Source organism: Medicago sativa, chromosome 3 (assembly GCF_051527215.1).
Source record: "Medicago sativa cultivar Bolivia chromosome 3, Bolivia_mono, whole genome shotgun sequence".
NCBI lineage: Eukaryota > Viridiplantae > Streptophyta > Magnoliopsida > Fabales > Fabaceae > Medicago > Medicago sativa.
The window spans coordinates 59,918,662-59,933,839 of NC_140751.1; the positions used below are offsets into that span (position 1 = coordinate 59,918,662).

General features: G+C 32.5%; 2 protein-coding genes and 1 pseudogene across 4 annotated transcripts; 1 reads left to right on the forward strand and 2 right to left on the reverse strand.

Moving 5' to 3' along the window:
* The first annotated feature begins 2,992 nt into the window (after window positions 1-2,992).
* LOC146938742 (WEB family protein At5g55860-like) lies at window positions 2,993-8,091 on the forward strand. The gene is made up of 3 exons (XM_085752655.1): window positions 2,993-3,143; window positions 4,177-4,398; window positions 6,091-8,091. The coding sequence occupies exons 2-3, from the start codon at window positions 4,216-4,218 to the stop codon at window positions 7,864-7,866; spliced, it is 1,959 nt and encodes a 652-aa protein (XP_085608781.1). The 5' UTR covers window positions 2,993-3,143; window positions 4,177-4,215; the 3' UTR covers window positions 7,867-8,091.
* Window positions 8,092-8,947: 856 nt separating this feature from the next.
* LOC146938743 (SEC14 cytosolic factor-like) lies at window positions 8,948-14,161 on the reverse strand. 3 transcript variants are annotated; one of them, XR_015031410.1, is made up of 13 exons: window positions 14,026-14,161; window positions 13,866-13,916; window positions 13,743-13,771; window positions 12,954-13,037; window positions 12,795-12,848; window positions 12,512-12,589; window positions 11,092-11,145; window positions 10,687-10,746; window positions 10,520-10,615; window positions 10,261-10,362; window positions 10,054-10,134; window positions 9,148-9,645; window positions 8,948-9,112 (listed from the first exon to the last, which is right to left on the reverse strand). XR_015031410.1 is itself a non-coding variant. In XM_085752657.1 (12 exons), exons 2-12 carry the CDS (start codon window positions 13,903-13,905, stop codon window positions 9,271-9,273), a joined length of 1,050 nt encoding a protein of 349 aa, XP_085608783.1. In that variant the 5' UTR covers window positions 13,906-13,916; window positions 14,026-14,161; the 3' UTR covers window positions 8,948-9,270. The 3 variants fall into 3 exon arrangements, 2 of the variants coding, with proteins under 2 accessions (XP_085608783.1, XP_085608782.1); XM_085752657.1 differs by having other exon boundaries at window positions 8,948-9,645; window positions 12,512-12,586; XM_085752656.1 differs by having other exon boundaries at window positions 8,948-9,645.
* LOC146938744 (chaperone protein dnaJ 20, chloroplastic pseudogene) lies at window positions 11,299-12,198 on the reverse strand (annotated as a pseudogene).
* Window positions 14,162-15,178: the final 1,017 nt, after the last annotated feature.

Consider the following 15,178-nt stretch of genomic DNA (forward strand, 5'->3'; position numbering starts at 1 on the left):
ATCTCACATCTCTAAAACAAGATATTGAAAAATACAATAATTTTGAAGCAATAAACTATACTAATATAGGGTTGAGTGTCCTCTACAAAAATCATGTGTAGGTCAATCAAGACCCACGATAGCATTCTCAAATATTAGAAAGCGATGTATCGATTGTACATACACACGCTTATTATTCTTACTTTCCGCTCTCAAAAAGCCTCAAAATTAAATCAAAGTGAATATATATACAAGAATTTCACCAACTGGACGGTGCTCATTTTGTCTATTTTTGTCTACTTTCAAAATATTATTGTGATTACAGTATTGTCTTTGTGGATAACAAACATAGTATAAAGTATCACATGCCGGATAGAAGTTAAACTGAATTTGTTTTAGGTTTACAATTACAAGGCCACAAAATCCATTTTACCAAAAGTACTACAAGGTAGTATGACAAATTTTTTATTCTAACAAAAAAAAAGTTTGTCATTTTTTTATCATTTAAAATTGAGTACGATATCTCCAAATTGACCGATCATACCTAACAACCACTTACGTTAAACTCCTATTCTACAAGCATTTTTTCTACATAAAATAATAATTGTAAATTAAATTTCACCAAGTTTTTTACGAAGAGTGAATATGGAGGAATATAATGTGATTAACTATTAGGGCATAAGAATGGTTGTAAGGAACACCATCCTTAATCATCCGCAAGACTGTTTGAAATTCAAATTCGAAAATGTTTTTCCTTTAACCATGATTCCATGTTAGAACCAACCCATGTGCAATAACATGCAATTCACCATTAACATTGGTTGTGAAGTTGCCCCGTGGCAAAAATGTCTTCGTAAGGTAGGCTTATGAACTTGTTTTCTCACTACTCTTGTCTGTTTTTTCTTTCTTTCATCCTCTTTCTACCCATACTCATCAAGTCTATTTTCTATTTTATGCAAATATTATTGTAGAAAAATATTTTGCATAAAACATTTTTTTTCTTTAAAAACGAACGGAGTTAAAAATGAATATATATATATATTGATAAAACTGTTTTTTCTTAAAGTTAGACATTCAATGAAAACATCAATGTTGTTGTCTTAAGGGTGGGGTAGAAGTCTCATATGAAATAATAACATTAGAATCATATTCACGTGGAAAAAAAATTCATACCAAATGCCTTATGGTTGTGTGAAGATATGGAAATCAAACAACAAAAAATGAGACTAAAAGCTTCTAGAAAATGCAATAACATTTCTCTCTCTTAATAAAGCAAAAGAAACAAAATCAAAGATAACATAAAAAGTTCAACCCTAATATTAAGATATTTGTAAAAGAACCCGCGATCTAGTTAGCTTCACAATGAATGTAACAAATAGAGAATTGCTTCAACTTATTAATACTTTCTTTCATCTACGAAACTAATAATAAACAAGAATGTGTAGACGAACACTTTGAAGAAATTAAAGTGACAATATTTTGAAAATCACTAATATAAAACAAAGATGTCTAGACGAACACCTTAGAAAATTAAAGTGATAACATTTTGAAAATCACTAATAAAAAACAAGATGTTTAGACGAACACCTTAAATAAATTAATGTTACTAACATTTTGAAAATCATTTTCAATATCAATACGTCTGAAACCTCTACTAACTCTATATACCCTTCATAATCGTTCATAACTTTGTTTGGCAAGGTAATTGTACACAACCCCAACAAAAAGCTCCATAATGAAGTAAAAACATTGTTAATTTTTTTTTTGAAAAAAAAAACATTGTTAATTATAAATTTATAATATGTAAAAATATTTATAAATTTTGAAACTCCTACTAATTGATGATTATGATCAATTACCAAAAGCCAACTAATTTATCGTCATTTAATCAAAATAAACAATCATCATATATGAGTGGATTTTAAAAAGCAAAGGCGTGTGAGTGAGAGCTTCTAGCTTTATTTAATTTTTGTCATACTTTTGAAATAATTTAGGCAATTATTGGCGACAAGTATGAAGAAATAAGGGAAATAAAAAAGGACTTGCCTTTTTGGTGTCTTAACATCTCTTTCTCTCAACATCTTTCAATTTCAACTATTTATGGTCAATTGGTCATAGTCACCCCTAGGATTAGGATGTGGCAAACACTCACATGTGTCCTACCCCTTTTCTCACGCTCCATTCCCCTCTTCACTATTCTTACGGCTAAACTAAATATTTTGGTTATTGAATAAGTTAGACCTTGTCAATTGTCATTGTATAACCTAGGAACAAATCAAAATTGCAAATGCATTTTCAAGTTTTTATATTTTATACAAAATTTTTGATGATTTAGATTTCAAAGGTTTATAGGAGTTAGGACATAACTTTAAGATTCAAAAAGTACTTAAATAAGTACCATATTTAAAAGAGAATGTACATGTCTCTTTTTGTAAGTGGCTGGGGTTTGAACCTCGGACCTTGCATATTTTATGCATTGTCCCAACCAGCTGAGTTAAGCTCACGAAGACAAATATACATGTCTCTAACAAACGTTGAACTTACACTTATTTAATGTATAAATCAATTTCTTATCAACTGAATTAACATTTATGCTAAGATTTTTAAGTGTCTTTTTAGTTAATTATTTTAATCTTTTTTTAAGGAAGTTAACTATTTTAATCTTCAAATGCGTTGTTTGTTAATCATTTTGGTTTTCAATATGTATTTTCGTTGATCAATTTAGTCGATAAATTTTTAAGATACAATTGAAGAGTATCGTTTTTATACGAAAACTATAGTGACAACGGATCACACGTTCAAGAACCAAGACGTTGATAATGCGAAGAACTGTATCGTAAGGACATAAAAGTCTTTTCACAAAATAAAGTCACCAAAGTTTACAAAGTCCAATACAAACAAAGAATCCTAAAAGAAGGAACACAGATTTTAATATAGGAAGAGATGCACCCGATTACTCACTCTCATCTCTTCGTCTTGTTACTATACTGCTGATGCAAATTTTTTTGTCTTCACCAGCTTTTCCATTTTCAAACACATCTCTATCACTTTCTCTCTCCAAAACCATCTCTCTCTCTCTCTCTCTCTCTCTCTCTCTCTCTCTCATGAGATTCATAACAAGTTATTTTCAAAGCTGAAGAGTTTTGAAGAATCACCTTTGTAAGGTAATTTTTTTTTTGTTAATTTTTTTTTGGTGATTTTGTTGCTGATTCAGTTAAAGATGGAAGCTTTATTGTATTTGAGAATCTGGGTTGTGGATTATTTTGTGTTTTCATGATGGGTTTTTCTTGTGTGGATTTTCTGAGCTACCTTACTTTATTATGGTTCCTTTGTTTTGTTTTGTGGTTTCATTTTCATGTTATGTTTGCGGTGTTTGATGTTGTTTTCTGTCATTTTAAACATACTTGGTTTTTGTTTTCAATTTGCAGTGTTCTTCATTTTAATGTTTTGATTTTGACCCTTGACTTTGTTTGTGTCTGAATATTTTCTATTTGATATTTTTTTTTAATATTCATATTTTAATTGTTTGATGTTTTTTTCATTCTGAAGGTGATGTTTCAAACTGAAAAAACCTTTGGTTGAAATATTAAGTTGAATTTTTGTTATATTTTTGCATACTAATTTTGAATTGAATGTAATATTGTTTACATTTTTTGGGTTTTTGTGCCTATTTGCACAGCTGAAAGCTCCTGAAAATTCTAATGTATTGGGTTTTGCAATTGTGAAGAACTGTTTTTATGTTTAACAAGCATTATTAGTTGGATTTATGCATTGTGTGTAACTGTATATTATTGTGGTTTTTAAAGGGTCTTAATTGGTGGAAGATTGTGGAATCATGGAGATTGTGAGAAGTTAATTAATATAAAAGAAGCTATTGATAGGTTAATTAAGTACTTATTAATACATGAAAGAGAATCTTACTGTTTCAATCTTTTCAGTGAACCTAAGAGCCAGTAGTATTACTGATTGTATGGTCTTCCAATCATGTCTATCTTGACTTTGAGTATTGACAATGCACAACAATCATTTTTGTGCCAAATTCCAATTTAAAAGATTATTTGTTGTGATCTTACTTTATGTTTGAAGATATATTTCTGGAATTTGGGATTGTTTTAACTTATATATGTGTAGTTTATTACTAGTTTATGATGATAATACTTTTAGTTTAATTTCTTTCTTCTACTATGTTTTTAACAGGTTGGTTTTGAAGTCCTTAAGATTTAGATCTAAGATACAATGGTTGCAAAAATCCGGCAAACTGCTACTGGCTCTCCCGCTCCCAGTCTAAAACCAGAGGTTGGAGAGATTGACACCAGCCCACCTTTTCAGTCTGTTAAAGCTGCTGTGTCTCTATTTGGTGAAGGTGCTTTTTCTGGGGAAAGACCTGTCCTTAAGAAGCCAAAAGCTTATTCTGCTGAGGTAATTGTCTGTTTTGTATTAGTATGTTTTCTCAGCTAGAAATCCTTTGTGATGTTGTAAAACTAAAAACAACAATGGAAGTTGCAGTGTATCCTGTAAATTTTAGGATATGTTTGGATAAGCAACTTAATTAAGCGCTTATAGCATACATGTTTATCGTATAAATGCTTATGTATAAGATATTTCAATACCAAAAGATAAAATAAATTCAAACTGTTTTCACGTAAGCTATAAATTGTTTTCACAAGTTATCTTAGCGTAGGTAAACTCAAATAAGTCAATCCAAATTAGGTCTTATATTGTCTTGACTCTTGAGTTTCTTCCCATTGCAAGCCAGCACTCTGACTCTGCTAAGAATATATAAATATATGCTTATAATAGGGCTAGAAAGTGCAGACGGTGATTTATTGATTTTTCCTGGAATTTTTTTTGATTTCCTGATACCGATATAGTGTCAGTTCCAGAAGAATGCTCTGCACACAAGTCATCCCTTACATCTTGCCTTTTCACTTTCTATAGAAAAACTGCAACGGTAGCAGAAAACATGATAAACCAGACTTCAATGTTATGCAAACTTCTTTGCCCGAAGGCCGAAAAACCACACTTGCCTAACTCGCTCTTTCTTCTTTCTCCTTCTACATAGATTCTCACTCCTCTAACTCATACTCTCCTTTTCCATTCACTGCCATGTCAACATTCTTTTATGTTTCAGCATGGTAGCATGAAAACATTCTCAATATTCACCACCATGTCTTCTTTGTATCTGTGTGGTATACACTCTACAGTTTACTTTTATGATAATTAGTATGATAAATCCTGTTGAAATACCCCATTTTTTAATAGAAATAACAGAAGACCTTGTGTTTCTTTTCATATGTTGAACCTATTCTTCAATTTGATATTCAATATGTCTGTGCTCATATACATCTTATTGTAGATCTTACTTTATTAGTAATAACTTTTCGGTTTTGAAGTACTCTGAGCCTTATAATAGAACTTTATTGCATTTTTTATCTTAGCAATGTAATTCTGACTTTGATTATCTGAAGTTGTAATTAGGCTGGACTTTGGACGATAAATCATATTCCTAAATTGTATATACTCTGTACAAAATTGCATGCACATGTTGCCTATGACAATTAGAAACAAGATTTACGAGGTGTCTCAACAATGTTCTTGGTTGAAAGATATTAAATCTGTATTTGGTTATAAGATGGTGTGATGTTGCCATTTAAGTAGGAATATCTCATGGATATGAAGGGACTTGCCTGTTTCATTCGATTCAAGAACTATGTTTTATACCTTCCATGTAAATAACAACATTAAGTAAAACTAAGGTATAATGCTACATTTTCACTAATAAATAATAAAATGCTACATTTTTTTCACGTGCTTTTTCCATTATCAAAGATTTGTACAAGTGGTGAGGACAGTATAATGTTGTTTTCACCATAACATGTATCAATTTTTTTAAAATAGAAAATAAAGTAAAAACAATGTCACGTTATTTGAAATTATTAAAAAAAACAGACACTAAGCTGTTCAGACTTCAGATTATACAACCTCTTAAAAGTTTTGATTTTTTACCACTGAACTATGTAATCTTATTGCTTTCTTCTATTTCCTTCTTTCAAGCTTAGAATGTATTTTCTCTTTCTCATTTTGTGGTTTTCATGTTTGTTCGTTCACTAGAGAGTTTTGGCCAAGGAGACGCAACTTCATGTAGCCGAAAAAGAGCTGAACAAGTTAAAGGAACAAGTAAAGAACGCTGAAACTACTAAGGCTCAAGCTCTTGTGGAGCTTGAAAGGGCCCAAAGGACAGTCGATGATTTGACACAGAAGCTAAAACTTATTACTGAATCTAGGGAGTTAGCAACGAAAGCAACAGAAGCTGCAAAAAGTCAGGCAAAACAAAAGTACGGTGACTCTGATGGAGCAAACGGTGCCTGGAAAGAAGAGTTAGAAAATGCAGTTCAAAGGTATGCATCTATCATGACAGAACTTGATGCTGCTAAGCAAGATCTGAGGAAAACCCGTCAGGAATACGATTCATCCTCGAATGCAAGAGTGTCAGCTGTCAAGAGAACAGAAGAAGCTGAAAATGCAATGAAGGAAAACACAGAAAGAGTATCTGAGCTGTCAAAAGAAATTTCAGCTGTAAAGGAGTCAATTGAGCAAACAAAGCTAGCATATGTGGAATCACAGCAACAGCAAGCATTGGTATTATCTGAAAAAGATGCTCTTAGACAATCATACAAAGCTACCCTTGAACAATCCAAAAAGAAATTACTTGCTTTGAAAAAGGAATTTAATCCCGAAATCACAAAAAGTCTTGAAGCACAGTTGGCCGAGACAATGAATGAAATTGCGGCTCTGCATACAGAAATGGAAAACAAAAGATCGTCTGACTTGGACTCTGTGAAAACTGTTACTTCGGAGCTTGATGGTGCGAAAGAATCGCTGCAGAAAGTAGTAGATGAAGAAAACACTCTTAGAAGCTTGGTAGAGACTCTGAAGGTGGAACTAGAGAATGTAAAGAAAGAACATTCTGAGTTGAAGGAAAAAGAGTCCGAATTGGAATCCACAGTTGGGAATCTGCATGTCAAACTTCGCAAAAGTAAGTCTGAGCTCGAAGCCTGTTCGGCTGAAGAATCTAAGGTTAGAGGTGCATCTGAGGAAATGATCTTGACGCTGAGTCAGTTAACATCCGAAACTGAGGAAGCACGGCGGGAAGCAGAAGATATGAAGAACAAGACAGAAGAGCTAAAGAAAGAAGCTGAAGCTACCAAGCTTGCATTGGAAGAAGCAGAGAAAAAACTGAAAGAAGCAACGGAAGAAGCAGAAGCAGCAAAAGCAGCTGAAGCAAGTGCAATCGAGCAGATTACAGTGCTAACTGAAAGGACTAGTGCAAGACGTGCATCTACATCGTCAGAATCCGGTGCTGCAATGACAATATCGACGGAGGAGTTCGAGTCTCTAAAACGGAAAGTCGAGGAATCCGATAAATTAGCTGACATGAAAGTGGATGCTGCGAAAGCACAGGTAGAAGCTGTGAAGGCTAGCGAAAACGAGGTTTTGAAAAAGTTGGAGGCAACTCAGAAGGAGATTGAAGATATGAAAACTGCAACACAGGAGGCCTTGAAAAAGGCTGAGATGGCTGAAGCAGCAAAGAAAGCGGTTGAGGGTGAGCTTCGAAGGTGGCGGGAGCGAGAACAGAAAAAAGCGGCAGAAGCTGCAGCTCGGATACTAGCCGAAACACAGATGTCATCAGAATCATCTCCTCAGCATTATAGGATTCAAAAGCAGAATGTTCCACCTCCTCGTACAACATTGGAAGTGAAGAAGTTAGATAAAGAGAAGATTTCAGTTTCGAAGAAAATTAATATTAGTGGTATCTTTCAAAGGAAGAAAAGCAATATTGTTGAGGATGGATCTGCTTCTTATTTGCCTGGTGAGAATCCTGTATAGTTTGTTGTGAAGCTCTTGTGAATGTGAGAGAAAAGATGTTGATGATTTGTGTGTAGTTGAGGAATTTTATTAGATTTTGTTAATGAAGTGTGCTGGAAGGAAAGTTTTATTGTATGGTGTTAATAGTTTGGTGACAAATTATGGGACATGCATTATATGTAAATGGAACCAGTAGAAAAATTTAAATCTATTGGTAAAATCTATTTGTATTTCTTTTTCTGTTGATATTAAGCTTTCATGACTGGTAGATTGGACCCTTTCACGAGACCTATGTGTGAAAGGGAGAGATAGAGTGTAAAGTAAAAGCATTCTTGCGGTGGGTGAGAAATTTAGGCTCTATTGATGATCTCATCAGGGTGAATAATATATATATATATATATATATATATATATATATATATATATATATATATAAACCAGTTTATTTTAATTTCAAAAATTTAGTAAATAAGATAATATAAAAGATGCAACATGTAAAAAGATTTTGTAGTCCATTTCATTGATCAAATTGTTACCAATATGTAGGTGGAATTTGTCAAACAAAAGTTGTAATAAAGGACCCTTTCTTTTTTACATGAAGTGCTAGCTTATATAAGATAATTGTAAAATGATTATTACTGTCATTTTAATTAATAGTATCCGTTCTCTAATTTTTTTTTTTTTTTTTATGAAAAAATAATGAAGGATGTTTGAGGAATTAAGTTTGTAAGATGAGGGTTATATGATCATTTTGAGGTTAAGTATGGTGTATGTAAAACCAATCTTAATATAATTACAGCTCAATCAATTATGGTTTTATGTGAAATTTGTTTATGATGAAGAAAAAGGAAAAGGACGACACGAAAAATAAAAACTAGAATCTCAAAAAAACAATTCTGGGTGCATCTGGGAAGAGCAATGGTCAAAGACTTGAACACATCCTTAGAAAAGACAATGTTCAGCAAGCCAATCAGCACATGTGTTACCCTGACAAATAGTGTGATGAAAACAAACAATTCAACGCAACGGCAGAGCTGAGAAATCTGACTAATCAAAGGAGCATAAGGATGAAAATGTTGAGCATTAGACATGACCAAATCAATAGCAAAACAATAGAGTTCTATTTAAGAACAGTGCATCAAGATAGTTGTATCATAGCAATTTATAATTACAACATGGTGTGCCATCTTTTGTTGTACAAATATCATATCATATGATCATCATCCAAAGTGGTATCGAGAAATTAGATTAAAGTTTGGATCTCAAGATATTTGCATCTAAGTTTGATGCAAATATTACAACATTACATCTTATAATAACTTGGTATAACCTTTATAAACAACAGGTATAACCTTCCATATCAAATAGATATATAGCATAAAGCAATTAAGAAATAAAACTGGCTCAGAATTTTCACAAGCTTTCTCAATGTCCATTAACTGCAAGACCATTTCTTGAGCTGGTAAATCCATTATTCTGGATTTCCAATTTGTGAAACTCTACTTCAATGGTTCCGTTATTCTGATTTTCCAATTTTTGAAACTCAACTTCAATGGTTTTCGCTATTTTGGCATCATCAGGGTCTGGCTCTGGTATGTCTACATAGAAAGATCCTTGTCTCATCATTGGTGACATTGATTCCGCAAAGTTAGCTTGCTGTTTTGTGTAGTTATAGAGTTGTTGATGGAAAACATGATTGAATGAGAAACAGTTTTCTGTATTTGATCCAGCTGCATTGTATCTTGATGACTTGGAATCTTGTTTTTTGCAGAAGTGTGGGAGGGATGCATAGTCCATTACCTGATAACATGTTTTGAAAATAACTATTTTGAGTATGTCAAAGATCTTGAAGTTGCAACAAGTTTAGGAAGAATCAAATGAATTTGATTTGGTTGTATTCCTTTTCAAGTCTCAATGTCAAGTCCAATCAGCACCATGAGAGAGAAGGGTCCTAATCAATGTTCTCAATCGTGGATCATAGAAAGTAGTGGTTTGATCAAATTCCGCTATGATCAAATTCTGATGTGCTACAGTGCAATAGCGCTGCTATTTGACAACACATTGTACTAAATAGCGTATTGAAGAACAATTGTGATTTGTTCAAATTCCGCTACGCTATAGGCCTATAGCACCGCAATTTGACAACCTTGATCATGTGACAAATTAGGTAGGAGAAATACAAAAGATTATTAATAGATTTATCATTACCTTGAGTAATTCCTCTTTCCCACAGCCTTGCAGCACTTGGATTTTCTTTCTTGTTCTTTCTTGCAAAAGAGGCTTTACAACCTTCCAATTATAATCGAAGAAAAAAGATTTCAGTTGATAATCATTGGATTTTTATATTATGACATCGAAATTAAAAGTGGGAAGCGAAGCACTTCAAAATCTTGAAACATTAAGACAGGAACAAACCTTCCAACACGCGGAGAATACATATGGTGCATTAACAATATAGTATGTGTCTGTCTTTTCCGGGTAGTTCAAATCATCTATAGTAGATATTGCTGTCAAAAGCTGCAAATGGCGATCAAACAGGAAATGTCAACTCTAAGAGCATTAAAGCGTGTGAAGTGATCAATTGCAATGACATTAACATTGATGACAACAAAGTCCAAGAGAAAGAGAGAAGGGGCATTGAAATAAAAAATTTCCTCAATTGCTAATAACATACCCTTAACTGGTTGAGTGCTGAAAATTTCAAACCAGTCATATCCAAGACTTTCACACAGGTGCCAATATATCGTCCATGCTTCTTTGTAGCTGTTGGCTAAAATAAAATTTTCAAATAAGCAAGGTTGTGAGAGAGTTTATACAAATAATAAACAGTTAGGCACTCACCAAGATCACGCGATCCCTATATTCATTCACTTGGATGTGTGACTGTATATAGTATTTGTCCTGAAAAAAGAAAAAGAACTAGAAATTTAATATCAAATAGATAATCCTATTGAGTTTAAATGCTAGATTGAGAAATATAGAAAGACCACAAGCAGGCATTGAACACTGAAATATTCATTTTATTTTACTGAAATATTCGTGTAGAGCTTTCTTTTGCAAGTATTAATGTCTAATGCTTAAACCTTCTAATGTTCTAAAGTTTCTATGAAATGAAACAGTCCTGAGGCAAACAAAAAGAAATTTTCGGTATGATGTAGTTTATGTATCAAGTTTTAGATTCTTCAAAAAAAAAAGTATCAAGTTTTAAAGATATGATGAAAAGAGACAGTATGATGTGATCCTTACAGATGCTTTGTCATATGTACTGAGCCCAACGCCAACAGCGATGACTGGTAGGCCCTGGAATAATTCATCCAAAAATGAAAGAAATTATGTACAGATAGAAGCATTTTGGATGATGTATAGACAGAACCAAAACAATATTTCACTAAAAAAAGTCCTATTTTATTTTATGACATTATTAGGAAACTTCATTCTGAGACAAAAAGGAAGTACATGTCACACGTGCGGCAACAAAAATACATAGATTGCAAAATTGGACACATCTCTTTTTAATGCATACTTCAACATAAAATTATCACCCTATAAGTTTTTTTTTTTTTTTAAACATAAACTTTATATCTGATTTGATGTAGAGTATGAAGAGTTACATATTTATATATACAGTTATTATACACATAGAGAACAAATGAGAATTGTAGTCACAATTCCCTCCTCTGCTTGCGCACTCGAGCCGCCCATGACATATTCTCAGCAGCATCCATGACCTTGCTATCACTTCTTCTCTGCAGGCCAGAGAGTTGAGATTTCCAATCACCCTTTTGTTCACTCACCTGATCAGAATGATTATAGCATTTACGAGCATTGAAAGCAAGATGAATCCCTCTATCCATATCTCTATCATACATAATCCTCCTTGAAGGATCAGACAACGTTTCATACGCCTCCTGCACCTGAATAAACCTCTTGGTATATTCTTTGACCCGATCCGGTGGTGAAACATCCGGGTGATACTTTCTTGCAAGTTGTTTATAGGCTCTTTTGATATCCATCAATGAACCGGATTCTGGTATGCCAAGAAGATCGTAGAAGCTCCGTTCCTCCGGCACCATGCCGTCGTTAAAGGTGGCTTTAAGCTTTGGGAAGGATGACCCGAATGAGATTCGGGTCATGGGTATGGTGGTGGGTCGGAAGGATAGTGAAGGAGGTAGTGTTGGTGTGATTAAGCGATGATCGCTTCCAGGGATTGTTAAGCCGTAACAACGCATCTCTCTCTCTCTCTCTCTCTCTCTCTCTCTCTCTCTCTCTCAGACACTCTATTTTGCTGTTCAATTGTATGATTTAAGGTTTATCTGTGTTTTTTTAAGATTGATCCGTGTTTTATATATATATACACACACACACACAGACACACGTGCGTGCACGTGCAACTACAGAGACGTAGAAAGTAAATCTCTCGAGTAGGTATGATGATCATTACCCTATAAGTTATAATAACTCACACAAAAGTTTCCTTCAAAAACATACAAAGTTTCATTAAATTCATTTTGACCATTTTAACAAAATTATAGAATATATAATGTCATTTAATTTTTTTAATAATATTCTTTTATCTACATGCGCACATAGGAATATACTAATCCATTCTAAATTTACATCAGAGACCAAGAGCTGTTATAAGATATATCTAAAATATGAGTAGTACCTCTTTTGTGTAACCGGATATTCCTATGAGTTGAGAATCTCGCACAGGTTTGTACAAATCCGCAGGAATTGGTTTCTGCTATACAAAAAGGAGACAATTCAATTCAACATCGTTATGATCTGATTTAGAAATATAATAAACTTTCAGTCATATGATAGAAATGAACCAAAATAGATTCAGATGCGTAACTCGATCAATGAAAGAATTCAGCAAAGTTTCATGAAAAGATAATCAGAAAATGAGATAAATTCAGAAGAAAAAACTGTGAAATGAGGGAACTCACCGCTAAAACTTTGTCAATCTCATTTTCCACTCTCCAATGTAAACAATCAATTAACTGCAATGCAATAGTTTAAATTGTCATCGAAATAGTAACGCCAAGAGTAACCAACCTATCTGAAATTCCATCTAAGACTTCACTAGACATGGATATTTAACTAACCATTTTTTGAGCTTTGGCAACATTCCCGTCCCTAGCTTTGAGAAATCGTGCCAACATTTCAGTAGGGTATCCCTGGTGCAGATTCTGAAATATAAAATGAAAGGCTTCAGGACCAAAAAAAACTCAGGACGGCGAATAATATTAGTAAGACGGGAACATACTATTTACTTAACTGAGGCCATGTTCGAATAAAAAACTTAATTAAGAGCTTATAGCATATAATTGCTTATGTATAAGCTATTTTATAACAAAAGATAAAATAAAGTCAAACTGTTTTCATATATGCTATAACTTGGTTTCATAAGCTATCTTGGAAAGCTTATAGAAATAAGCTGAAAACAACTTATAAATTCTCATAAGTTGTTTTCATTAGCAACCAAAGGAAGATATGCAAGTTGTTTCCATTAGCTCTCTCAAAGAGTCTCACACGTGGTTACGCCGGTCAAAAATGAATTACCAAAACAAAAATTGTAGAGGCTTAATACACAATAAAATAAGAAAAAACATTGAAAGATCCCTATTTAGGTGCAGAATCACTAAACTAAGCATGATTTATTTCTTTTCAAACATCAAGATTTAACCCTTTACAATCAACCATCCCTAAAAAAAATCTTAACAACTTTGAGTTACCATAAATCAAGATCAATTTCACAGCAAAATTAAACTCTTGCACTAATTTTCCTTCATAAAGAAATTTAAAAATTAAAAAAAAAAAAAACTTTTTTGTAAAATAAGATTGCAGATCATTAATCACAAAACTTCTAAACCAAGATCAAGCAAAAACCAAACCTTGAATGCAATCTTCTGTTGCTCATCAACTGCAACAACAAAAAGCAACCAAATTTGTCAATGATCAACAAAGAGATCATAGAAAAACAGAAGAATGCAAGGTGAATTTCAATAGTATCATACCATTTTCCATCAAAGACTGCAACTGCTTAATTGCATCCATCTTCTTCTATACTGAAAAAAATTGAAATTTGCAAATGGGTTTTCAAATACAGATCTTTTAAAGTGAAAAAGATTAAATTTTTACAGGATTGAGACAGAAAAAGGAAGGTGAGAAACTTACCCTTGTGTGAAAAGATTCTAGCTTTGTTTTGTTTTTCACATATGGCTCTCTCTGTTTTTGGACTTTGTTGCAGCTTCCTATGTTGAAACTATAGGATGTACAGAGTGATTAATGTTGTAAAGAAAGAAAAATTAGTGGGAAAATTGATCAAAACATATGAATAAATAAAGTAATATAGGAATCAGCATAAGATTTTAAAAATATTAAAATAAGTTTATTTCAAAAAAATTATAAATTTACATTAAAATAATTTGATTGATACTATTCACTTAGTGGGAAATCTCTTCCGGCCTATGAAGTGCATGAAGCACGACATAGACACGGACACCAGAGATAATATGGACACCGACATCGATGATAAATATACAAAATGACATAGTTAATGTAAACATAGGTGTCTGCGTCGGAACGATGTGTGTCCAACACCATAATACATCTAATGTGAAGTGTTTGTATTTCATAGCTTTCTAACTTAATCGATTGTATATATTTGAATTCAACTATCAGAGTGCAACATTGTTAAATATGTTGAGCAAAAGTTTTCTTTTTTTGTTGAGCAAAAGTTTTTTTTTTTTGTTGATCAGGGTTCGAATCCCGGACTTTGCATATATTATACATTGTCTCTACCAACTGAGTTAAGCTCACGAGCACAGTTGAGCAAAAGTTTTCTCATCATTTACAGTTTTACTTGGCTCGATAGATTAGACTCTCCAATTTCGTGTTGAAGAATATTCACTATTAATTTAAATATAGTCCATCAAATAAAAAAATGTCAATGTAAAGATATTATTCTCACATTTTTGTTGTTTTTAGATTTTTTTTCATATTATTGATCAATCAGTCACAAATCATATAGTAATTATAGTGGAAAAGATCTTTGAGGATATTATTAGAATTTAAGCGAATATTCCTTTCAAAAAAAATAAAGAATTTGAGTAAGTATTTATTAAAATATAATATTTTATCATTAACTTACAGTAGAAAATTATTTAAAATAACTTCCCTCAAAAAAAATTATTTAAAATAACTGTGTTTTTAAATTAAACTGATTTTGAAAAAATAAAGAAAAAGTTATGAATGGTTTTAAAATGTTTGGCAAAAAGTAGAAGCTACATTTTTTGTGTGGTAGTTAGAACATTGTTATCGTTTAATA

Bases quoted from the DNA above. Each gene is read 5' to 3' on its own strand.
- LOC146938742 (XM_085752655.1), top strand. From the start codon at position 4,216: ATGGTTGCAAAAATCCGGCAAACTGCTACTGGCTCTCCCGCTCCCAGT. The intron at 4,399-6,090 runs GTAATTGTCTGT...TTCGTTCACTAG, and splicing joins CAAAAGCTTATTCTGCTGAG to AGAGTTTTGGCCAAGGAGAC.
- LOC146938743 (XM_085752656.1), bottom strand. From the start codon at position 13,905: ATGGATGCAATTAAGCAGTTGCAGTCTTTGATGGAAAATG. The intron at 11,146-12,511 runs GTACTACTCATA...GAATTATTCCAG, and splicing joins TATCCGGTTACACAAAAGAG to GGCCTACCAGTCATCGCTGT. The intron at 10,363-10,519 runs GTATGTTATTAG...CGCCATTTGCAG, and splicing joins CAGCACTCAACCAGTTAAGG to CTTTTGACAGCAATATCTAC.